The sequence below is a fragment of the Schistocerca cancellata genome, chromosome 11, assembly GCF_023864275.1.
Source record: "Schistocerca cancellata isolate TAMUIC-IGC-003103 chromosome 11, iqSchCanc2.1, whole genome shotgun sequence".
In the NCBI taxonomy this organism is placed as follows: Eukaryota; Metazoa; Arthropoda; class Insecta; order Orthoptera; family Acrididae; genus Schistocerca; species Schistocerca cancellata.
In genome coordinates this window covers 172,145,520-172,172,395 of record NC_064636.1, presented here as the reverse complement: position 1 = coordinate 172,172,395, position 26,876 = coordinate 172,145,520, and the positions used below count along the sequence as shown (strand labels likewise).

General features: G+C 38.0%; 1 protein-coding gene across 1 annotated transcript in view; it reads left to right on the top strand.

Moving 5' to 3' along the window:
* LOC126108416 (zinc finger protein 708-like) overlaps positions 1-26,876 on the top strand; it is a 139,216-nt gene that overhangs the window by 109,946 nt on the left and 2,394 nt on the right. Inside the window, exons 7-8 of the mRNA XM_049913624.1 lie at positions 23,063-23,907; positions 24,580-25,462. Coding sequence (XP_049769581.1) covers positions 23,063-23,907; positions 24,580-25,462 — 1,728 coding nt within the window. The remainder of the gene's footprint in view (positions 1-23,062; positions 23,908-24,579; positions 25,463-26,876) is intronic.

The following is a 26,876-nucleotide window of genomic DNA, read 5'->3' as shown; positions in this document are numbered from 1 at the left end:
CCCTCTCTTGTACCTGATCTATGTACACGATTTAAGAGAGAATCTGAGAAGCTCTCTTTGATTGTTTGCAGATTATGCTGTCATTTACCTTATTGTAAAGTCATCAGATGATCAAAACGAATTGTGAAGTGATAAAGATGTCTTTAAGATGTGACAAATGACATTTGGCTGTAAATAATGGAAAGTATGAAGTAAACCACATGAGTATTGAAATGAATGTGCTAAATTTCGTTACCACGGTAAATCATACAAACCTAAAAGCTGTGAACTCAACTAAATACATAGGAATTACACTTATGAGTAAATTAAATCATAACATTCATATAGATAATGCTCTGGAGGAAGCAAACCAAAGATTGGTTTTTTGGAAGACAACTTGGAAAATGTAACAAGTCTACTAAAGAAACTGCTTACACTGTGCTTGTCTGTCCTCTTGTGGAGTATTGCAGTGTGGTGTGGGACATCAAAGAAATTTAAAGGATAGCAGCTGTTTTTGTATTATCACGAAATAAGGGAGAGAGTGCTATGGATACGATACATGAACTGGGATGACGGTAATTAGAACAAAGGCGTTTTTCGCTAGAGCCAGAGATTTTCGCGAAATTTCAAACACGAATTTTGTCGTCAGAGTTCGATAATATTTTGTTGGCGCCCACCTATGTAGGGAGAAATTATCATGATATTAAAGTACGAGAAATCAGAGCTCACATGGAAATATGTTACCCTGCGCGCAATGAGAGTGGAATGGTAGAGAAGTAAAATAAAAATTATGGTTCGATACCCATCTGCCAGGCCCTTAATCGTGAATTGCAGAGTTATCATGTAGATATGGATCATCAGGCATCATCATCATCGTCATCTTACAGATATATATAAACCAAGATTTTGAGACTTGCCAAACAAAAGCGCTGGCAGGTCGATAGACACACAAACATACACACAAAATTCAAGCTTTCACAACAAACAGTTGCTTCATCAGGAAAGAGGGAAGGAGAGGGAAAGACGAAAGGATGTGGGTTTTAAGGGAGAGGGTAAGGAGTCATTCCAATCCCGGGAGCGGAAAGACTTACCTCAGGGGGAAAAAAGGACAGGTATACACTCGCGCGCGCGCGCACACACACACACACGCACACACACACACACACACACACACACACACACACACACACACACAGTGTCTAGTTCACAAACAGTTCCTTTCACCTACAGGGCTATTACAAGTGATTGAAGCGATTTAATAAATTCACTGTAGCTCCATTCATTGACATATGGTCACGAAACACTACAGACACGTAGTAAAACTCATAAAGTTTTGTTCGGCTGAAGCCGCACTTCAGGTTTCTGCCGCCAGAGCGCTCAAGAGCGTAGTGAGACAAAATGGCGACAGGAGCCGAGAAAGCGTATGTGGTGCTTGAAATGCACTCACATCAGTCAGTCATAACAGTGCAACGACACTTCAGGACGAAGTTCAACAAAGATCCACCAACTGCTAACTCCATTCGGCGATGATATGCGCAGTTTAAAGCATCAACGATGCTTTCGAACTCATTGATGGGGACATGCTGCGCCGAGTGTGGGAGGAACTTGATTATTGGCTTGATGTCTGCCGAATTACTAAAGGGGCACATATCGAACTTTTGTGAATGCCTAAAAAAACTTTTTAAGTTTTTGTATTTGTGTGCAAAGCATTTTGAAAATATCTCAAATGATAAAGTTATTGTAGAGCTGTGAAATCGCTTCAATCATTTGTAATAACCCTGTATTAAACAACCATTTCAGCTAGTTCTAATAACTTTTGCTTTATTTCCATTTCCGTTTTTCTCACATCACTGATCATTTTTAGCCGCTTCCCACAGGTTTTAACGTCATTATTTCTTCGTCAGACAATTGTTAGCCTCATTTTCATAATCTGCCACCACAGAACCACTCCTTTCAATACATTTACACGTAATTTTTTCGAAATTTTCCCGAATTTCTCCACCCTTTAACGTGTTTTGGCTGCAACACAACCACCTAACCTTTATTCACGTCGTTGTCTACCTACACAAGTTCACCACAGGATCAACATAGCACAGCTCTTACCAACACTTTTTCGCCTTTTTTCACACCAGATCTCCAGTTGCTTTCTAGTTCACCTTTATCCCTCCCCATATATTTTATTTTCATTTCAGCCTCATGGTGTCTGTGTATGTGTGGATGGATATGTGTGTGTGTGCGCGAGTGTATACCTGTCCTTTTTTCCCCTTGAGGTAAGTCTTCCGCTCCCAGGAATAGAATGACTCCTTACCCTCTCCCTTAAAACCCACATCCTTTCGTCTTTCCCTCTCCTTCCCTCTTTCGTGACGAAGCAACTGTTTGTTGCGAAAGCTTGAATTTTGTGTGTATGTTTGTGTTTGTTTGTGTGTCGATCGATCTGCCAGCGCTTTTGTTTGGTAAGTCTCAAAATCTTTGTTTTTAGATATATTTTTCCCACGTGGAATGTTTCCCTCTATTATATTCGTGTATGTGTGTGTGTATATATATATATATATAGGCTTAGGACGTTTTGGTGGTGCAGCTGATAATTGTCTCAGAGCGACTTGCTCTTCACATACTTACTGACACTGTTCTCATTACATTTTCTGGAATACCTTAGCAACAACAGCAAATTGCGTCAATATCTTCATCATCAGCACTCCCGTTACAGTGTACCATGGACAAAAAGTTAATTAACTGAATATAGACAATCGAATGCTTAGCAGTGAGATTTCTTTTTTGTTTTTAATATGTACAGTCGATGTCTTAATCAGTCATTGTCAATATGCAAATGCTGAGAGAGTGTTGTGCTTAGATGTTTCAAAAACAAAATTGAACCTCCTACTGATACAATATGAGAGTTACAGGTAGTCCAGTTTTTAAACGTTTCTTGTATGGACAGGCATTTTAAACAATTCGAACATATGCAACACTTCATACATGTTAATTGCAGTAACTTCATACAACATAATGGGCTCAGAGGTGTGAGGTGCACGGGGCAAAGTGTGCTGCATGATAGTTAATGGAGCACTGGCCATGGGAGTGGAGGTGTTCATGACTGGATGCTTATGCTGATAACAGTGAATATGCATTTGAACTGTACTGAAATCTTGGTCCTGTGCATGCAGAGCCGAGGGCACTTCGAACAGGAGCTGCTACATCTACAAGTAGCAGAAGCACAGAGTCCTCGCATCCCTCTCCTTCTCCCTCCCCCCCCCCCATATCCCCTTTCCATCTTGTGCACCTCAGGCACTAGTTCCTTTCCTGTTTTCTCTCTAACTCTCCCACCCTCCCTTCCTCTCTCTGTCTCCCATGTATCTCCCCAGCCCGTATCTCCAGGTAGGTTGAGATTCCTAAACTGCCAGAAAGTTCTATACAGGCTTATAAATCCATAACCATTCAATGTATGGAAACGATACCATCTTTTAACATGGAAAAAATGTACTTCCACCCAATAAAAAGTTTTCCACCTTAGGAAGCGCGTTTCTAGCTGGGAAATCTGGAAATTTTTTCTTGTTTGTATATACATACAGTTAAGAAGGTCTCTCTTTCATATGAAATGAAGTGCGTATTTAGAAGGAATGCCGTGCACATGTGGTACAGCTGTTTTATCAGAACAGCAGCACTGCATTGCAGGAATATCATTGAAATAAATGGCTGTGAAGAGGCCCCATGTCAATAAATGTGTTGAAGAATACAATCAAGGAATTTGAAGAAATAAGTGAATTGGGTGGTGCAGCAGATTGCCATAGCGGTTGTTGAAGTTGCTTTTAGCTGCAGCTAATCATGCAGCAGATGTCTCAAATTCTGCAGTAAATGCTAGCGTTCTCACAGGAACTCTCTCTCTCTCTCTCTCTCTCTCTCTCTCTCTCTCTCTCTCCCCCTCTCTCCCTCCCTCCTTCCCTACCTCCCTCCTTCCCTCCCTCCACACACACGCTACCTCTGACTGCCTCCCCCCGTCAACAGTTAAAAAGATTTGGTGACGCATTTTACACTAGTATCTGTAGAAGGCTCTGAATGTGCTGCTAAAGAAGCCCCAAGATAGGCTACAACACTTTCATTTTGCCTTTATTTTTGGCACACATGGAAATGAGCGACTTTTGGCTGGGGAATATTCTTTGGAGGGACAAGGCATATTTAACTCTGCATGGGGCTGTGAATGCACAGAACTGTCACATATGGGGGTTTTTCTCCCAAATCTTGTGCAGGAACATCCACTGCTCCCAGCTTATGTGATAGTGTGGTGTGATTTCACAAACCCCCTTCATTTTCAGTCAGTGTTCCTAGAAGATAATGACAAGTCATACACCTCTTAGGAGTACAGTGACATCTGAATTTTATAAGGACCTTGTTATGCAACGTGATTCCAGCATTTCCTGAAAACACATGTATCATTATTTTGATGGTATGTCATTTGTCGAGTGAACCATTGGTTGCATGTAAACTTCAGTATTATCTGCATCATAGACAGTTTCAAGATATGTGGCCTTCGAGATCCTCTGATATAAATTCATGTGACATGTGGATGTTGGGATATGTGAAAGATTTATTGGGGATGTATGCAGATACCCCTGATCAGTAAGCTATCATATGATGACAGTCAATCTGATTACACTGTATATGATGTAGACAACTATTAACTATGTCATGTCATGGATACATCAAGTTGCAGAGGCAGTAGACCATTTTGAATATGTAACTTCTGATCATATGCTAACAAAGGTACCAGAACCACCATAATCATTGGTCTGATCATTCTTGCCTGATACCTCATTCTCACTGCTTATAGCGCCATATTTTCACCTGGTGGCGGAAAGTGAAAAATTATTTTTCAGCATGCTCGTTGAGTATACCAGTTAATATACATCCTACAATGTTACAGCATCCTGCAAAGTATAGAGCCCACACTGCAGCACCCAGAACACTCTCAGTTTAGTTAAAATCAGAACGCCTCAGATCGATTTCTTGTTATGAAAACAGGGTGCTTTTCAGACAATTTTACCCTCAGTAAATTCCTAATAAAGTTGCTATGACGTCTAGCAGATACCACACTCGTTCTATGACTGCCACTCAGCAGGGGTTTTTATCAACAGCTTGTGTTTATTGTTATTACAGTATAATAATTATGGTGACCTCTGTCAGTGTCTCTTATAATATGCAGTGTGCCCCATGTCTCCCTAACCATTCAAACCAGTCGGATCAGTCTTCTTATTCTCCATGAGTTCTGTCCACAGCTCGTGATCTAGTAGCTAACATTGCTGCTTCTGGATCATGGGATCCTGGATTCGATTCCTGGCTGGGTTGGGGACCTTCTCTGCCTAATGACTGGGTGTTTGCATTGTCATCATTTGATCATCATCATTCGTGACAGTGGCTACATTGGACTGTGTAAAAAAGACTGTAAAAATTGGGGCTGATGACTGTGCAGTTGAGTGACCCACAAACCAATCATCATCATACATGACTTCTGAGAGTAAGAGAACTGTACTTCAATGTATATTTTGGTAAAAGATTTATGAAGTTGTGGATGACACTAATATTCATCAAGATTAAATGATGGAAATTAGTGATACAAATTCAGAATATGGCTTGGTGCTGGTGGTAGTAGTGGTCATTGTGAAAATGATAACAGAGGACATACTCATATCACCATGACTCCTTCTTTTATTGTAGGGGAAACTCAAATGGAGACATGCACAATCCAAGCAATGTTTATGCTAGACAATATAACATTGCTTTGCAGATTCCTGCCCTGTGACTTAGTGGTAATGCATTGGGCAGGAATCGAGACATTGAACTAGAAATCAGGTGTACTTTTCCCTGAAGATATTTTAGATATTCAACAGTGATGAAACAAAATCTTGATAATATAAAAATGTTCAAAAGAACATACCTTCTTTGCATGATATTAATGTTTCTGAGATAAGATTTAATAGGTTTGCTTGTATTCACAACAGTCTCCAACCCTGGCATCAAGTGCACTGACAATCGTTCCTTAGTAGGTGGAACCAGATGTAATAGTTTCACAGTGATGTAAGAAACGACCCACCAGGGTAGCTGAGAGCACTAACACACTGCTTCCTGGATTCCAGTAGGCGTGCTGACCCCGGATCAAATCCACCCGGCAAATTAACGACGAAGGGCCAGTGTGCCGGCCAGCCTGGATGTGGTTTTTAGGTGGTTTTCTACACCCTCCTAGGTGAATAGCAGGCTGGTCCCCACATTCCACTTCAGTTACACAGCTTGCAGACGTTCGCATTTTCCCATGGATTACACTGGATGGAAACAGTTGGGGTACACTAATTCACTAATTATGTCCCGGAACGGGGGAGGGGGGGGGGGGAGGGACTTTGGGAATGGCGACCCCATCGTAATACTAGCCTGTATAATACGTAATGGCACTTTGCAACAATCCTCGGCCAAAAGACTGCGTAAAGGTTGCGAAGTCCCATTGATCCCCCAACCCAACTAGTTGTTGGGTAGAGGAGTACTGGCGTAGATAAATCGAATGTAAGAAACTGTTTTTGTTCATAATGACAGCCCTTTGGTTGGAAAATTGAGAGAACAAAGGAAGGAATAAAATAGAGGTAACTGCTATCATGCCAAAATTTTTAACAAATGTGGTGTAAGCCATCAGCAATGTTACTGTCCAGGCTGTAGTATGTGTGTTGATAAAATACATGTGCACTTCATCATCACTGCAACCATCAAAAAGAAACGCAAAGAATATCTATTTAAAAAAGCTGTTAAGAATGCTATTAACGCCCTCTTAAGACACAGTCTTCACTCCTTCCGATCTGATCATGTAAGTGAAGAAAAGTTGTGGTATGTTTTCAAAGAGATAATATCGACAGCAATTGAAGATAAATACCACATAAATTAATAAGTGATGGCACTCATCCCCCATGGTACACTAGGTGGGTCAGATCATTGTTGCAGAAGCAACGAAAAAAGCATGCCAAATTTAAAACAGCGCAAAATCCTCAAGATTGGCAAAGTTTTACAGAAGTTCGAAATATGGCGCGTACTTCAATGCGAGATGCTTTCGATAATTTCCACAACGAAATTCTGTCTCGAAATCTGGCAGAAAACCAAAAGAGATTCTGGTCATACATAAGGCACACCAGTGACAACACGCAATACCTTCACTGTGCGATAACAACAGTGAAGACACTGAAGATAGTGCCACTACAGCAGATTTATTAAACACGGTTTTCCGAAACTCCTTCACCAAAGAAGACGAAGTAAATATTCCTGAATTCCAATCAAGAACAACTGACAAGATGAGAAACATAGAAGTAGATATCGTCGGAGTAACGAAGCAGCTTAAATCACTTAATAATGGCAAAGCCTCCGGTCCAGACTGTATACCAGTCAAGTTCCTCTCAGAGTATGCTGATAAAATAGCTTCATATTTAGCAATAATATAAGACAACTCGCTCACCGAAAGATCCATACCTAAAGAGTGGAAAATTGCTCAAGTCACACAAATACCCAAAAAGGGAAGTAGGAGTAATTCGCTAATATACAGGCCTATATCACTAACGTCGATTTGCAGTAGGGTTTTGGAACATATACTGTATTTAAACATTATGAAGTACCTCGAAGAAAACGATTTATTGACACAGTCCGCATGGTTTCAGAAAATATCGTTCTTGTGAGACACAACTGACTCTTTATACTCTGAACTAATAAGTGTTATAGACAAGGAATGTCAAATTGATTCCATATTTTTAGATTTACAGAAGGCTTTCGATACTGTTCCTCACAGGCGTCTTCTAACCAAACTGTGTGCCTACGGAGTATCGCCTCAGTTGTGCGACTGGATTCATAATTTCATGTCATAAAGGTCACAGTTCGTACTAATTGACGGAAAGTCCTCGAGTGAAACAAGTAATATCTGGCGTTCCCCGCTATTGTTCCTGATCTATATTAACAACATAGGAGACAATCTGGGTAGCCGTCTTAAATTTTTTGCAGATGATTCTGTCATTTACCGTCTTGTAAAGTCATCACATGATAAAAACGTCTTACAAAATGATTTAGATAAGATATCTGTATGGTGCAAAAAGTGGCAACTGACCCTGAATAAGGGAAAGTATGAAGTTATTCACATGAGTCCTAAAAGAAGTCGCACCAAGCTGAGGGGTGTAAATTCATCTAAATACTTAGGGATTACAAATAACCTAAATTCGAACGCTCACATAGATAATATTGTGGGTAGAGAAAAAGGGAGAGAAGGAAACATAGTAGGTGAATATGGATAGGGGTAAGAAATGAAAGAGGAAGCTGTCTGGTAGAATTTTGCACAGAGAATAACTTAATCATTGCTAACACTTAGTTAAAGAATCATAAAAGAAGGTTGTACACATGGAAGAATACTGGAGATACTAGAAGAGATCAGATAGATTATATAATGGTAAGACAGAGACTTATGAACCATGTTCCCTAAGACGCTGATCCATTGCTTCGAACGTCTTCCTGTCGGGACACCTTTGTTATGGAAATCTGTCTCGATAGAAACGTACCATGCCACAACTATTGCCCCATCCTAATCCATACATCAAATGGGCATCTGCGAACTCAACATTTGTAAACATTGCACTGACTGCAATACCACGTTCGTGATGAACACTAACCTGTTGATTGTACGTACTGATGTGCTTGATGCTAGCACTGTAGAGCAATGAGTCACATGTCAACACAAGCACTGAAGTCAATATTACCTTCCTTCAATTGGGCCAACGGGCGGTGAATCGAGGAAGTACAGTACATACTGACGAAACTAAAATGAGCTCTAACATGGAAATTAAGCATTTCCGGACACATGTCCTCATAACACCTTTCCTTTATTTGTGTGAGAGGAATGTTAACTGAAAGTTCGGCCGTACCTTTTTGTAGCACCTTGTATAGAGGGGTCTATACCAGGGCGATGTGCTTGAGGACAATATTATGGAAATGGAAGAGGATTTAGATGAAGATGAAATGGGAGATACGATACTGCATAAAGAGTTTGACAGAGCACTGAAAGACCTGAGTTGAAACAAGGCCCCGGGAGGGGACAACATTCCACTAGAACTACTGATGGCCTTGGAAGAGCCAGTCCTGACAAAACTCTACCATCTGGTGGGCAACATGTATGAAACAGGCGAAATACCTTCAGACTTCAAGAAGAATATAATAATTCCAAGCCCAAAGAAAGCAGGTGTTGACAGATGTGAAAATTACCGAACTATCAGTTTAACAAGTCACAGCTGCAAAATACTAACACGAATTCTTTATAGATGAATGGAAAAACGCGTACAGGTCACCCTCCGAGATCAGTTTGTAATCCGTAGAAATATTGGAACACATGAGGAATACTGACTCTACGACTTATCTTAGAAGAAAGATTTAGAAAAGGCAAACCTATGTTTCTAGCATTTGTAGACTTGGAGAAAGCTTTTGACAATGTTGACTGGAATACTCTCTTTCAAATTCTAAAGGTGGCAGGAGTAAAATACAGGGAGTTGAAGGCTATTTACATTTTGTATAGAAATCAGATGGCAATTAAAAGTAGAGGGGCATGAAAGGTAAGCAGTGGTTGGGAAGGGAGTGATACAGGGTTGTAGCCTCTCCACGATGTTATTTAATCTGTATATTGAGCGAGCAGTAAAGGAAACAAAAGAAAAATTCGGAGTAGGTATTAAAATCCATGGAGAAGAAATAAAAACTTTCAGGTTCGCCGATGACATTGTAATACTGTCGGAGACAGCAAAGGACTGGGAATAGCAGCTGAACAGAATGGACAGTGTCTTGAAAGGAGGATATAAGATGAACATCAACAAAAGCAAAACTAGGATAATGGAATGTAGTCAGGTGATGCTGAGGAAATTAGATCAGCTAATGAGCCACTTAAAGTAGTTGGTGAGTTTTGCTATTTGGGGGAAAAAATAACTGACGATGGACGAAGTAGATAGGATATAAAATGTAGACTGGCAATGGCAAGGAAAGCGTTTCTGAAGAAGAGAAATGTATGAACATAGAGTATAGATTTAAGTGTCAGGAAGGCGTTTCTGAAAGTATTTGTACGGAGTGTAGCCATGTATGGAAGTGAAACATGGAGGATAAATAGTTTGGACAAGATGAGAATAGAAGCTTTTGAAATGTGGTGCCACAGAAGAATGCTGAAGAGTAGATGGGTAGATCACATAACTAATGAGGAGGTATTGACTAGAATTGGGGAGAAGAAGAGTTGTGGCACAACTTGACAAGAAGGAGGACCGGTTGGTAGGACATGTTCTGAGGCATCAAGGGATCACAAATTAGCATTGGAGGCCTGCGTGGAGGGTAAAAATCGTAGAGGGAGACCAAGACATGAATACACTAGCAGATTCAGAAGGATGTAGGTTGCAGTAGGTACTGGGAGATGAAGAAGCTTGCACTGGATAGAGTAGCATGGAGAGCGGCATCAAACCAGTCTCAGGACTGAAAACAACAACAACAGAGCAAACCAAAGACTGCATTGCCAGAACACTTAGAAGGTTCAACAGGTCTACTAAAGAGACTGCTTACACCACGCTTGTCCACCCTTTTCTGGAGTATGGCTGTGTGGTGTGGGATCTGTGTCAGGTGGGACTGACAGATGACACTAAAAAAGTACAAAAAACGGCAGCTCGTTTTGTATTATCGCGAAATAGGGGACATAGTGTCAGAGACATGGTATGTGAATTGGAGTGGCAATCATGAAAACAAAGGCGTTTTTCGTTGCGACAGGATCTTCTCATGAAATTTCAATCACCAGTTTTCTCCTCCGATTGGGAAAACATTCTGTTGGCACCCACTTACATAGGGAGAAATGATTATTATTATTATTCTGGATTTACAATGTGAGTACATTTTTCCAGCACCTATTCTAGATTACAGTAAGTCACTAATTATTGTTCTCCACTCTTCTCTATTTGTCCATAAATCTTCAGGAATGTTGTTCTTCCTCATTGCTGACTGAACTCCCTGTTTCCATGTATCAGGTGGTCGTCCCCTTTTTCTTCTTCCAATTGGTACCCAGTCGATTATGCATTTTGGTAGCCTTTCCTGTTCCATTCGTCTGATGTCTCCATACCATTTAAGTTGTTTGTGCTCGATGAAATCAATAATTGAATTTTTACATTTCATCTTGTCTCTGATTACTTCATTTCGTATTCTTTCTTGTCTTGATATTCTTGCTGAACGTCTCCAGAAATCCATTTCTGTGGCTAATAATTTTGATTTCAGTTGCCATTTTGTTGTCCACACTTCTGAACCATATGTAATAATGCTCATAACTATTGTTTTAAAAATCCTTATTTTGTTATCAGTTGTTATGTGTTTGTCCCAGAGAATTCCATTCAATAAAGAGATTGTCGTCTTTCCAGAATTTATTCTTGATCTAATTTCTTTGTCCTGTTTCCCATCATTTGTAATTTTCACACCTAAATATTTATATTCCTCAGTAGCTGTTATTGTTCCCATCCCTTCTTCTAATATTAAGTCTCCATTCACTCCACCAATTACCATGTACTTTGTTTTATTCATGTTTACATTTAGACCTGATTTTTTATATTCTTGAATCAATTTTCTGGTCATATACTCTATGTCCTCATAGTCTTGGGCTATAATCAGTTGGTCATCTGCAAATTGTAACGAGTATATTGTTCTATCATTTATTGGTATTCCCATAGCATGACATTTTTTATTCCAATTCTGTAAAGTTACTTCTGTATATATTTTATACAATGTAGGTGAGATGCTACATCCTTGACGTAATCCTTTTGTGACTTGGAATCCATGTGATAGATATTTACCAATTTTTATTTTTGAATTAGAATTTTTATATAAATTTTGAATTGCTTTAATTATTCTTGGATTTATTCCTATTGATATTAAAGCTTTCCATAAACTGAAATGATCATCAAGATAAAATAAGAGAAATCAGGGCTCACACAGAAAAATTTAAGTGCTTGTTTGTACTCCACGCCATTCGACAGTGGAATGGTGGAGAGTGAGGTTGAAAGTGCTTCATTTAACCATCTGCGAGGCACTTTATTGTGAATAGCAGAGTAATCGTGTAGATGTAGATGAATAGTTTATCAATGTACCTGCCACACGAAATGCTGTGCAGTAAAGATTAGGAATATGACAGAAGCACCCAGTATCTACACAATGCTTACATGGTGGTCTCTAAAACAATTGATAAATAAAAACCTCACAATTTATTTATTGCTAAAGCTTTCCAGAAATTCTGTTTCTTATTCTGGTCGGTTTATGGTTGACTGGCATATTGTAAAATTTTAATTGTAAGTTTTATTTCTAGTACTTTGACAAACGGAAAGGTATTTGTTTGAAATCTTATTTGCATATTTTTCTGATGTGTTTTATCATTATTAGTGTTCAGTTACTTCACTTACATGTATATGAAAATACAAGTTGTAAATTATTGAGTTATAAAAGTTACAATATTTAGTAATTCAGTTGTCAGCGTCTAGAATCTGACACACCATGATACCAGTTACATTTAAAAAAATCATGTGACCCAATTAATTGTTTAAAAACACTCGAAATTTACCAGATACCATGCCAAACAAAACTATATACTCAACACAATGCAAAAAAGTGAAAAGGTACAGTCAGAACAAAAGAAAACTCTGGAGCCTGCACACCTTCAGTAGTTTGTAATCTTTCATATCCACCTATGTACATACTGGGGACCTGTAAAGCATTGCAGTTCTTCTCTGTGGGAAAGGGTTTAACTGCAGGTATAATAATGAAACCCAGATACTACAGGTATAGCTCATGCATCAGCTGTTATCACCGCCACTCAGTATGTAGTGTTACCCTTCAGTATTTAATGGGTGATGATGTGACCCTTTATGTGTGTCCTTCAGTCAACGGTGTTCTGCAATGCCAGGAGACCAGATGTTGGGAAGATGTAAAAATTTTCAACAAGGCTCACTCCGTGTGTACTGGAAAATTTGCAACCATTTCCATCTGTTCAGACAATATTTCCATTTGTGGAAGGCTTCATATAAGTTACAGCGCCCAAAACAGTTTTAGATTAAAACCATCTGCAAGTGTGTCATTCACATTAATTCATCAGTATGAAAATTTATTCCCTTAATTGATGTCACATTTATTCTTGTTCATGAACAGTCATTGTCCAGCTGATCAACATCCATTGTAGATAACGAATGAAAATATTGATGCTTGCACTAGTAATTGATTTATTTGGAATCAAACAAAAAAAAGGTTTACCAGGTGAAATAAATTTACCATTTCTAGAGGTGAAAGTGTTGGCAAAACAAGGAGAAAGCACTTACAGAGCTAACATAATGGAAGAGTAACATTTAGAAATTATTTCTCTTAAATAAATCTGAAATACCTTGAACTTAAAAATTTTTAATTAAAACATGTAACTTATAACACTCGCTATCTGCTACCACTGTACCATAACCTCAACGCTAGAAGCAGATTGTGACATAAAACAATTTTGTGAAAGCAACTATGGCACAAAGCAACAGAACAGTGTTACCCTCTGAGAGGAATTTTGTTAAATTGACCGTGTTGTTCCTAACAGAGGTGGCTTATCGGATATGATAGTCAGAATTACGTAAATATTGGAATAGTGACAAACCAAATTTTGCCTAGCTATACTATTCCTAGAATAAGGGAAACGGTCGCCAGCCTAATTAGGCAAGAGAAAGATTAACATTCTCGTTTATGAAAGTAGGTATAAGTAACTATAATGGACAACACAACAAACACAACCTAGACTTAGTAACACGCGAGTGCAATGAACTCTGACGCACATATGTTTTAAGATTGAAGCTAACAGTTAGAGCAGCATGAACTATTTTCAGAATTATAACAGATACCGAAACACACTATTACTTTCAGGGTTTACACAAAGTGAATGGTCTTTATGACATTATTATTAATGTGCACTTCTAATACACAAGAGAGACAAACACTTGGCAAACATGAGAATGTAACGTTTCACAACTGCAGCTTTCTCACTTTTACTACAACGAAACACAATGTTGACAAAATTGCAAGAAACTGACTCTCCTTTTAGAATTTACTACAAGCAACAATGTGTTCATTTACTTTACTTAAGGACTTTTAATTTTACCGTTAGCAACAGTACTTTGATAAGCAGTTTTACTAGGAAAATTGTTTTCAGCAATTATCATTGACTTTAACTTTCTCTTTAATAAGTTCAAGAGACATTATTTAACATAGCTCTAGGCTTCAATGTACTTTCAGTAAGGACACTCGGTAATCACTTTACTTCCAACGGAGAGGACCCTGAGAGGTGTTATGATGAGGAGTAAAATCAGGGTAGGTAAATAAATTCCGATATGAATTACCTTATATTTCAGCACACTAACACATCCATTAGGCTGATCCTTCACTGTACATCAATATAGTATTACGTTACAGTGATTGCGCAATGTGGTGGCAACTGCATGTTGGTAGGTGGAATTGCAAGTAGAATTGCTGGACTCTGTCATTTCTTGGTGGCGATGATAAATACAAATTCCAGAATAGTTCCAGCTATTTGTCCACCCATCCGAGGCATTGGAAAGAAGCAGGAAAAGCCTCTCTCTGAATCATCACAATATGCACCTTTATACTAGTAGTGCACAGACTCGTAGCTCCTTTCCGACTGCTGGCTCGTCTCCGACTGACTATCAGTTCCACGTTTTCCACCTAGGCCAACCACAATTTGCGCGCGCTACACAGTTCCGTTCCTGAGGGGAACCACTACACCATTTACATACAAACTAACTAAGAACCCTAAGTGAGGATCAGCAATTTACATAACAGCAAACAAATACATTAAATAAAACAGAACATTTTCACATATTGACACTTCTACAAAAAATTATTCACACAAAATTACAGTTATATACAATAAGTTCTGTTCCCTCTAAATGGGACAAAGAACTTTAAACTACAGATACACTACTTTGCATAGAATCAAAACATGACTTCAAAGGTTTAACAAAGAAAAGAGCACACAATTTTATGTTATCGATTCAATCACACTTACAGAAGATCAACAATGTAACATTAAATAAAGCAAAAGCAAAATAAATTCATACAGCATAAGAGCTGTGGTGTTACACATGCCCCATGTTTCGTTGAACATCTATAACACCTAAGTGGTGCTGGCTGCAAAAAAAAAATTATTCCATCCAACTTCAGTTGGGAGAAAAGAAAAAAAAACACATATTACAAATATACAGTATATACACTAAGAAACTGCATACATTTCTTCCAAAAGATTTTCAAAATAAGACATTTACAGAAATTTTCACATTCACACTGGTTTAAGGAAACTAATTTTGCATCATTACACAAGATATCTTCAAGCATGTTCTTTCCACACACACAGTTCAATTAATAGGCAATCAGTACAAAATCAATCTGCATATTAGTAGAATATGGTATAGCCTTCAAATAAAATAAAGAAATTACACATATACAACAACACACAACATTTTAACTTAGCAAAACAGAAGTTTGTCTCTCAATAATTTTAAAGGAATGTAAAATTTCACAGACACACAAGCATATTTATGATCACGGTACATTTTACAAGGTTCAGCAGTTAATGAAATATTGAAAATATCAGTTTGCATCCACATATGTACAAAAAATTTACACAAACAGCTATGAGAACCTTTTTCCAACTGACTCTTTAAATACCAAAGTAACTTTGCAAGGTTTTTTCAAAATAATTAACTTTAAAGCTGCTCTTCATTAATAGCAGTCCAAAATATTTGTTGCACATAAACACACTAACATATTCAGAGCTTATCTTTAATCATCACTGCTGTGTTTTAAAACAAGGCAGCCCAAAACTTTACGTTATTTCAAAAAACCTAGTATCAAAACATCTACATCCATTTATATAAGAATGCGTATATATTTTATAATAACTTTTCACTGACTTCAATAAGAATAGTCAGTTCATAACATATTGCTCAAAAAAAAACCTAACTTAGTTCACTGCTTGCCTCAGCACTAGCAGTCCATGTTACACATTCTGCCCATTATTGGTTTGGCAGTCTTTACCTATAACATTTAGATACAAAACACAATTTAGATTAAGGACACACAAAAACACATTTTTAAATTGACACACTGCCCCATCCTCTAGGTTTGGCAGTGTGTGACCACTTATCAACTTCTTGCCCCACAATGGCAAGTCCTTTGGCTACTGCTCTCATAGCATATTTTGTAGTCCTCAACTTCAGGATCACAGCATTTTTATTATTTTGTCTTGTTTTACTGCCCATCAACATATTTTTGAGCAGTTTATTGTCATCATTTCCAGGTTTTTCATCATTCTGTCACACTTTTGGTAAAATTTGCATTAGTGGTATAAAACATAAAACCTGCAACATTGAAACAGCAATTAGACACTGGTAACAAAACCATTTCTTTTCAAATGACACAATCAGGTAACATATAAATTAATCGAGAAAAAATTAAATGTCATATTCAGGATCAAGTTAGGATAAAGTATTTTTACTACTCATGTGTCATTGCTTTTCCACACACAGTTAGGTCATTACATACATCAAGATCAGGACAATAATTTCATATCCTATTGCAAGTGGTTTCTGCCCACTTTTGGTGGCTTTAGACACATACCTCTCACACCTATTTCACATACATTAGCCAGGTTCATCTCCTCAGTTTTAAATACATATACAGTTTTTCAACACTATATTTGCCCCTTTCTTTTTCAAAAACATTTACATTTAATTATATTATGGCATTCATTTACCTTTTTGTTTTCAGTAACCTATTCTTTTCTCATCTATTTTTCCCTTTACTTTTCCATTACATTTTCTCTTTACAATACCCACTATGCTTTCATTATTCTTGGTCATTTTCTAGTGTACCCAATGTAATTATTTATTTATTTACTTGTCCACAAACAATACACAATATCTTACATCATTGCCACACTATTCAATACACTCTGATAGAGAAGAAGGAAAGAAGATAGTAAAAGTTCTGAATGATGAAGAGGAAGGTTGGCAGCACGAAAAGAAACGGAAGTAGTGCTAGCAACGACTCGGGTCCCTGGTGCTCGTCAGGCACCTGACAATGCAAAGAGTGCATTGCCCCCTGAGGGTTAACAACCCTCATCTGAGGACATGTACCTTCAAATACACAACATGGTACAAACATAAGCCCTTTCTGGTCTTTAAGTATATTAGAAATTAATTATTGTCATATGGAGTTCTTTGCACTCTCATTAAGTTACTATAAGCATATTCATTCATAAAGTTTTCATGTTTCTCACACTACATGACCCTATCTTCATAATTAGACTGGCAACAGTAAGTGTTCAATTGAAAACAAACAGTTCCTAAGCAAAGACAAACAGTACATTACAGTAAATAAGCAACAACCTCCCACAGGCCTCAAGATCAACAAAACAATAATCCACTTTCAGGTAACACTCAGATACAATAATAATAAAGTCATGCATTATATTAACAACATATATACATACAGCAGCCTGCCCCCAGTCTCTTTATTACCAAGGCAGTCTTTTATGGTTCATAAAACAGTTACTAAGTCTGTTGGCTTTTTAGGCCTCATGTTTTCTACATCTTTCATTAATTTATTCAGATCTTGCCAACGTTTTGTTTCATCAGGTGGCTTTTTAGGTTTTGGAATTTCAAAGTCTTTAGCAAGGTACAACATCTCCTGCTCTGCTATCATTTTAACAAGTGGTTCTTTTTGTTCCTGTAATTCACACCCCTTCAAAACATTTGTTAAGGCTTGCCCCAGTATAGTATCTTCTGGAGGTTCCTGCAAATTATGCCCCTGTGTTACATTACTGAATAATTCATTCGGTTTTGGCCCAGTTTCACTTTCTGTATCTTGCCTTGGAAAAATGTCACTAATTTTCTCATACCCTCTTTCAGTAAAAGTATATTCACTTTCATTTACACCTGAAAATTCATCTTCACTGGAGTCATCACTACTCTCTTCCTCACCGTCAGATTCACTTAAGTACTCGACTTTTGAACAATAGGGAAAGTTGGCCTATTCATTCTTATCTATGTTCACATATCCTTCATCGTCTGAACTATCACTGATTTCATTTTCGTCATCAGATTTGAGCAGGAAAGCAACTTTTAGACAGTGAGGCAGATTATCACTAGATGTCTCAACCACTTCGTTTTCCGACTCCTTTTCTACATAATGCACATCGTTTGGACAGTCAGGCACTTCTGTTATATCACTTTGAACGATTTCAGCCTTAACTTCATACTTAGTATAATCGTCACATACTTCGATAACTTTCATTTCATTTTCTTCCATGCTGTCATTTTCAGGTAATCGTGCGAAATTCTTACTAGATCCTTCTGCATCAAAACTATTAAACACCTTTCCCTCAACAATAATTTCATCTGCACTGCTCATAATGTCATGATTACTAACGTCCTCCTCTACCTCATTTTTACCCATTATTAATTGTGCACACGTCTTTTGCGTGGCATATTCTACCTCCCTTTTCTCTTTATTCATCACAACCTCCCCCACAACTACGTCTTTTACCTCATACACATCATTAACAGTACAAATGTTCTCCTTTTCACTCGCCTTTTCTGGCTCCCTTTTATTCTTTAATAAAGTCTTTTCACACGATTCCGATACCGAGTTATCATTATCATATGACATATTAACTTTATATTCATTTCTACATTCATTTACTACTGAAACCGGCCATCGGAAGTGTCCGATCCCGCCTCTTCTGTCTCTCTCTACGGCAGCCATCTTGTTCTGACGTCTGCCATTTGTGCCTGCTGCCAAGTGCAATGTACGCTGCTGCGTCAACCGCTGGCCCGAGCACAAACGGTCACGTGACTTCGCGCTGGGAACGCCACTATGTATCACTCCGCGCCCGTCTGTTATAGGCGCGCCCTTAACCTTCGTGCCCCGTAGTTCACATCTTTCCTTCTCGAATCTAATATTTGGCATCTTTTCTTTGGGCCCAAAACCGGTTTCCGCGTGAATCCGGCCCGTAACACACGCGGTTTTTAGTTTTCCATTTCGTTTCTGGTTTGGGAATTACGTGCTATGTATCCTCTGCCGCGCGTCGTATAATTTCCCCTGCCTCTCGCACGACCTCTTTGAATCGTGTTTACACGAAATCTATCGTTTTCCTGTCGTTCAGCTTGGTCATTACTTTCTCGCGAATAATTATTGTTATTATGGGGACGGTACTCGCGATTTCTTCGCCAGTGATCTTCATCTTCTACCCTTTCCAAGAACGCAGAAAAACTACTGTGTGTACTCCCAACATATCGTTTCGAATCCTCAGGCAGTTTCTGCCAAAGAACCCAAACGATCTCGGCTTCAGTCCTTCTTGCTTTTAAGTGTATTAGTTTTCTGTACCATGATTCGCAAAACTCTTTCATGGTTTGCCTACCTCTGACATCATACAGTCTGGCCATTAGAAATTCACGCCACAACTGGTCTTGTTTTTGTTCTGACCAGTATTCGTCAATAAAATTTTGTTTGAAGGTTTCAAAAGACCTCTGGTTAGTATCAAGATTCAACCCCCACCTTTTTGCTTCTCCCGTTAATGCACTGATTACAACATTAATTTTTTCCTGGTCAGTCAAATATTCAGGAAAATTTCTTTCGCAATTCTTTACAAAGTCTAGGGGGTGCCATCCGTTATGCCTCTTCGCAGGGTCGAATTTCTCTTCGCCCTCTAATATTTTACTGAGAGGCATTCTTTCAGTAAAATGTGTAGGTCCGGTTTGTATTTTCCTTTCCAAGTCATACACTTTGCCTTGGATTTGTGAAGTGTTATGTTCACACTTCTTTTCGCAAGTAAGGATCTGTTTGGTTAGAGCTCTGCTTGTTTCTGTTACAGATTGTTTAATCTGTGCAAATCCCGCGTTACATTCGGTTTGTATTTCGGATTTAATACCGAATACCTTTTCGTCAACCTTAGTACAGACTAATGGTTCTATTTGATCTTGAATTTTAATTATTTCAGAGTCAAATCTTTCGTTAATGTCATCAATTTGTCCTTGTACATTGGCAATATTGCCATTGATGACAGTAATTTCGCTTCCTACCCTTGAGTAGACTTCTTCAATTTGTTTACTAAGTCTGGTACCCTGCTCTTGCATTTGTTTACTAATATCACTACCTAGTGCTGCGTTTTGCGCTGCAATTTGTGCCTTGATATTGTCATTTTCTGCTGCATTTTGCTGTCCCTGTGCTGCAATTTGTGCCTTAATATTTTCATTTTGCGCAGACAGTATTTTAAGCAAGTCAGTCAGATCTAGTGTCTTTTCACTTTTAGATTCTACTGCCTTTTCGTGTTCAGATCCTACACTCCTTTCTGGTTTTAGTGATTCAAACATATCCCTCGATTCATCAGCATAGCCACTGTCTTCGACAACATTGCCTACATTGTCTTGCTTAGTACGCGCTACACACATAGCTTCGATCTGTTTATTAACGTCTGCGTGATAACGTACGTAATTTAACTCGCGCGTCATGCCATCTGTTGGTGTGCTGCCTACACTGCTCTCGGTTGCATTCTGCTCTCGTGTGTCTACATTTATTTCTAATTTCCTGTCCATTTTAGCTATTATTAAGTACTGATACCTTTTATTTTTAATTTAAACTGAACTTTCACTACTAGTTCTGTCAAGTAATGCACAGGTTCGTGCCGCTGGACGTTTTATGTTCACTCAATGTTTGAAAAATGCTAACTACTTATAATTTTTCCCGTTTGTAGGTGCAAATTGAACAACGTCCTGTCACGCGGCGCCACGTATAACACTACAACTGCGTTTACGTAGCTTACGTAATCAATTACCAAATTTGGTTTATTACGTAGTATGCCCCAACAGAACAAATAGTCCTGTCACGGAAAAGCCACGTATAACACTCGCTATCTGCTACCACTGTACCATAACCTCAACGCTAGAAGCAGATTGTGACATAAAACAATTTTGTGAAAGCAACTATGGCACAAAGCAACAGAACAGTGTTACCCTCTGAGAGGAATTTTGTTAAATTGACCGTGTTGTTCCTAACAGAGGTGGCTTATCGGATATGAAAGTCAGAATTACGTAAATATTGGAATAGTGACAAACCAAATTTTGCCTAGCTATACTATTCCTAGAATAAGGGAAACGGTCGCCAGCCTAATTAGGCAAGAGAAAGATTAACATTCTCGTTTATGAAAGTAGGTATAAGTAACTATAATGGACAACACAACAAACACAACCTAGACTTAGTAACACGCGAGTGCAATGAACTCTGACGCACATATGTTTTAAGATTGAAGCTAACAGTTAGAGCAGCATGAACTATTTTCAGAATTATAACAGATACCGAAACACACTATTACTTTCAGGGTTTACACAAAGTGAATGGTCTTTATGACATTATTATTAATGTGCACTTCTAATACACAAGAGAGACAAACACTTGGCAAACATGAGAATGTAACGTTTCACAACTGCAGCTTTCTCACTTTTACTACAACGAAACACAATGTTGACAAAATTGCAAGAAACTGACTCTCCTTTTAGAATTTACTACAAGCAACAATGTGTTCATTTACTTTACTTAAGGACTTTTAATTTTACCGTTAGCAACAGTACTTTGATAAGCAGTTTTACTAGGAAAATTGTTTTCAGCAATTATCATTGACTTTAACTTTCTCTTTAATAAGTTCAAGAGACATTATTTAACATAGCTCTAGGCTTCAATGTACTTTCAGTAAGGACACTCGGTAATCACTTTACTTCCAACGGAGAGGACCCTGAGAGGTGTTATGATGAGGAGTAAAATCAGGGTAGGTAAATAAATTCCGATATGAATTACCTTATATTTCAGCACACTAACACATCCATTAGGCTGATCCTTCACTGTACATCAATATAGTATTACGTTACAGTGATTGCGCAATGTGGTGGCAACTGCATGTTGGTAGGTGGAATTGCAAGTAGAATTGCTGGACTCTGTCATTTCTTGGTGGCGATGATAAATACAAATTCCAGAATAGTTCCAGCTATTTGTCCACCCATCCGAGGCATTGGAAAGAAGCAGGAAAAGCCTCTCTCTGAATCATCACAATATGCACCTTTATACTAGTAGTGCACAGACTCGTAGCTCCTTTCCGACTGCTGGCTCGTCTCCGACTGACTATCAGTTCCACGTTTTCCACCTAGGCCAACCACAATTTGCGCGCGCTACACAGTTCCGTTCCTGAGGGGAACCACTACACCATTTACATACAAACTAACTAAGAACCCTAAGTGAGGATCAGCAATTTACATAACAGCAAACAAATACATTAAATAAAACAGAACATTTTCACATATTGACACTTCTACAAAAAATTATTCACACAAAATTACAGTTATATACAATAAGTTCTGTTCCCTCTAAATGGGACAAAGAACTTTAAACTACAGATACACTACTTTGCATAGAATCAAAACATGACTTCAAAGGTTTAACAAAGAAAAGAGCACACAATTTTATGTTATCGATTCTATCACACTTACAGAAGATCAACAATGTAACATTAAATAAAGCAAAAGCAAAATAAATTCATACAGCATAAGAGCTGTGGTGTTACAAACTGATTCATTTTTTGATACATTTCATAAATTGTTGTTGACTATTGACTTGTAGCACTGTATTTTAAAAAGATTGTAACACATGAAAGTGAAGTATTTTAGTTCTAATCTAAAAATTCCAGATCAAATCGGCAGTGACTCAGAATAATCATTATTGAATTTCCTCTGGTTATTTTCGTTTTAAACCACTTTTACCTTATCAGTTCTTTACTTCTGGTGGAATATTATAATTTTAAATCAGTAACAGTTACTGAATATGTCAATTCTTATGCACTTTTATGACTTGTGGCTTATAGTACTGGATTTATGGTCACTCAAATATTTTTTCTTTGTTGTATATTTCAATATTTAACATTATCCTCCTCACTCTTCAGATTTACGCAGACTACTGGTGGGAGTTGTAGCATATCATGTGAAGAAACTTGTCACCATAGACTGGTCCAGGATGAGTTGGTGATAGACATGGAGAAGTCAACACATGGGTTCAGTACCAATACAGAAGATGTGACTATTGATAAGGAATGCTCAGTTGCCACCCAATATGACTGTAGTACGAGGGAAAAGGAATTACATGTATATAGCTGTGATTTCTGCCAACAGAGCTTTTCTTCAAAATACAGACTTATAATGCATGTGTTTATGCACATTGATGGAATGCAACCACCTTCGCATGTTTGTAAGTGGTGTGGTGAGATATTTCACAGTAATGTTGGCTTGAAAAAGCATATGAGAATGAGTGAGAATTGTCGAGTTTTAACTGCTGAAGGTCATGAAAAATATGGACATAGTGATGAGCATCAAACCACTACCTCGTTGGATAGCGAGGCAGAAGTTTCTGTTACAGAATACAATGACCAGTCTTCATGTAAGGAAACTTGGAAAGATTCAAAGAAGCCCTCTAATGACATATGTAACACACATATGACAAATGATAGAGAGAAAACAAGTATTTATGGAAGTGGAGCTGTTAATGTCAGTGCCCAGGCTGATCTACTTACTGCAAACAGAACCGACAGATGTGGTATTTGTGGCAAATTGTTTGCTAGGTCAGGTGATCTCCAGAGACATGTTTCCATTCATACTGGGAAAAGACTTCACAAATGTGATATTTGTGAGAAAGGATTTGCCCAGTCACGTTATCTAAAGGCTCACACATTAATTCACACTGGAAAGAACACTTACGTGTGCGAGATTTGTGGGAAATCTTTTACTATGTTAGGTGATCTCAAGAAACACGTATTAATTCACACTGGAAATAAAGCTCACAAATGTGAGATTTGTGGGAAATCTTTTACTATATCAGGCAATCTTAAGAAACATGTTTTGATTCACACTGGACAGAAACCTCACAAATGTGAGATGTGTGGGAAAGCTTTTGTGTTTTCAAGCTATCTGAAGGCACACACATTAATTCACACTGGAAAGAAACCTCACAAATGTGATATTTGTGAGAAATCTTTTACTATGTTAGGTAATCTCAAGAAACATTCATTAATTCACATTGGAAATAAACCTCACAAATGTGAGATTTGTGGGAAATCTTTTGCTAGGGCAGATCATCGCAAGACACACACATTATTTCACACTGGAAATAAATCTCACAAATGTGAGATTTGTGGGAAATCTTTTACTATATTAGGCAATCTTAACAAACATTTATTAATTCACACTGGAGAGAAACCTCACAAATGTGAGATTTGTGGGAAATCTTTTGCTGCGTCAGGCTATCTCAAGAATCATATTTTAATTCACACTGGAAAGAAACCGCACAAATGTGAGATTTGTGGGAAATCTTTCACTATGTCAAGCCATCTCAAGAAACATGTATTAATTCACACGGGAAAGAAACCCAACATCTGCGAGATTTGTGGGAAAACTTTTACTATGTCAGGGGATCTCAACAAACATGTATTAATTCACACTGGAAAGAAACCTCACAAATGTCAGATTTGTGGGAAATCTTTTACTGTATTAGGCAATCTTAACAAACATTTATTAATTCACACTGGAGAGAAACCTAACAAATGTGAGCTTTGTGGGAAATCTTTTACTATGTTAGCTGATCTCAAGAAACATTCATTAATTCACACTGGAAATAAACCTCACAAATGTGAGATTTGTGGGAAATCTTTTGCTAGGGCAGATCATCGCAAGGCACACACATTATTTCACACTGGAAATGAACCTCACAAATGTGAGATTTGTGGGAAATCTTTTACTATATTAGGCAATCTTAACAAACATTTATTAATTCACACTGGAAAGAAGCCTCACAAATGTGAGATTTGTGGGAGAGCTTTTACTATGTTAGGTGATCTCAAGAAACATTCATTAATTCACACCGGAAATAAACCTCACAAATGTGAGATTTGTGGGAAATCTTTTACTATATCTGGCAATCTTAAGAAACATGTATTACTTCACTCTGGAGAGAAACCTCACGAATGTGAGATGTGTGGGAAAGCTTTTGCGTTGTCATGCTATCTGAAGGAACACACATTAATTCACACTGGAAAGAAACCTTACATTTGCGAGATTTGTGGAAAATCTTTTACTGTGTTAGGTAATCTCAAGAAACATACATTAATTCACACTCGAAAGAAACCTCACAAATGTGAGATCTGTGGGGAATCTTTTGCTACATCAGATGATCTCAAGACACATGCATTTCAACACACTGGAAGTGGACCTCACAAATGTGGTATCTGTGACAAAAGTTTCACTTACTTGGATACTCTCAAGACACATGCATTACTTCACATCAGAAAGAAAACGTAAGTATGTGTTAGTTTACGCAAATAGGTTTTCATGGTTGGTACCCTCAAGGCCTATCAAATAATGTATGTACCAGGGGACAATAAATTGTACTCTCGGTGAAATAACTTTAAAATCTGGTAGAATTGTGAAAAAACTTGTCATGATGTCTGCTATAGAGTGCTAACAGATAATGTGACAAAAAATTCATATCTGTAGCTTCAGATGTCAAGAAATGGTATTACCAAATACTCATAAACATGAATCAAATGTGCTTTTGTTATTAGCACTGCTGCTTTTTCCTATTGATCTTCCGACAAGAAGATTGTGAATTGTGATAAATCCTTACATTTGTCAGTAATCATAAGTATCTTGCAATATTCTGTGTAAGGCTAAGGAAATGTGATGACTTGCTGCTTAATATTCCAAACAAAGTCATCATGTAGTACTTGTAACTCTGTAGTTTACAAACAGTGACAGTAAAAATATATTCATGGCACTTGCTTCATTGAGGCTAGTAAACTCTGGAGAAACATGATTATAACAATTATTTTACTCAGATATGTTTTCTCAAGAGACTTGGTGTGTCATTAATATTGTGTACATGTATGTTCTGTTGGTACTACTCCTGCATTAGTAAACATAACAACAAATATAAAAACCTGCTTAATAGCATGTTTGGCCACCTTTGGAATACAGTACTTTGACAATTCCTCATGATTGGGACTTGAAACATCATTCACATGTTTCTGGGTGTATTTTGCACCAGTTGTATTCCACACGTTCAGATTAGCTAAATGATATTGTCAAGACATCAGTGTTAGTTACCAAGCTAGTCAGCCCATGCACATGTGACATGGACATTTATCATGCTGAAAGGTGCCTCCACTATGGGAGAGCACACCTGGAATGAAGGAATCCATGCAGTTGCAATTAATGTCACATAGTCTGCAACTGTCATGATGCCTTCTGTTGCTAACAGGTGTCCCACAGGAGCCAAAGTGACTGCCCCCATAGTGTAATGGGCCCTCTATTTGGTGCCATTCATTTAGATGATAGCATATCTGGACGTTCAACTGACCTGGTGTAACAGGAAATGTCACCCATCCTGACAGTTAACAATTGAATTGACCTTCACTACAGCCTCAATGATCCCTTGCCCACTGCAGTTGCAAGTGAACATTTTGGTGGATTGGTATGGAGACATAGAGTGACCATGTCTTCCAGAGCGACACATTCAACAATGTACATTGAACTGTGGGTTCCAAAACGTGTATGGCTGCCCCAGCGTTGTTTTCTGTCATTAGATATGCCACATAATGCCACATCTCCAGCTTTACAGAGGAGGCAAGCTTCTGACCTCCATACTTTGTGAAGAAGTATAGATGTATTACATCTTTTCATAATGTTATGGACTTATTACCTTTCAGCCAT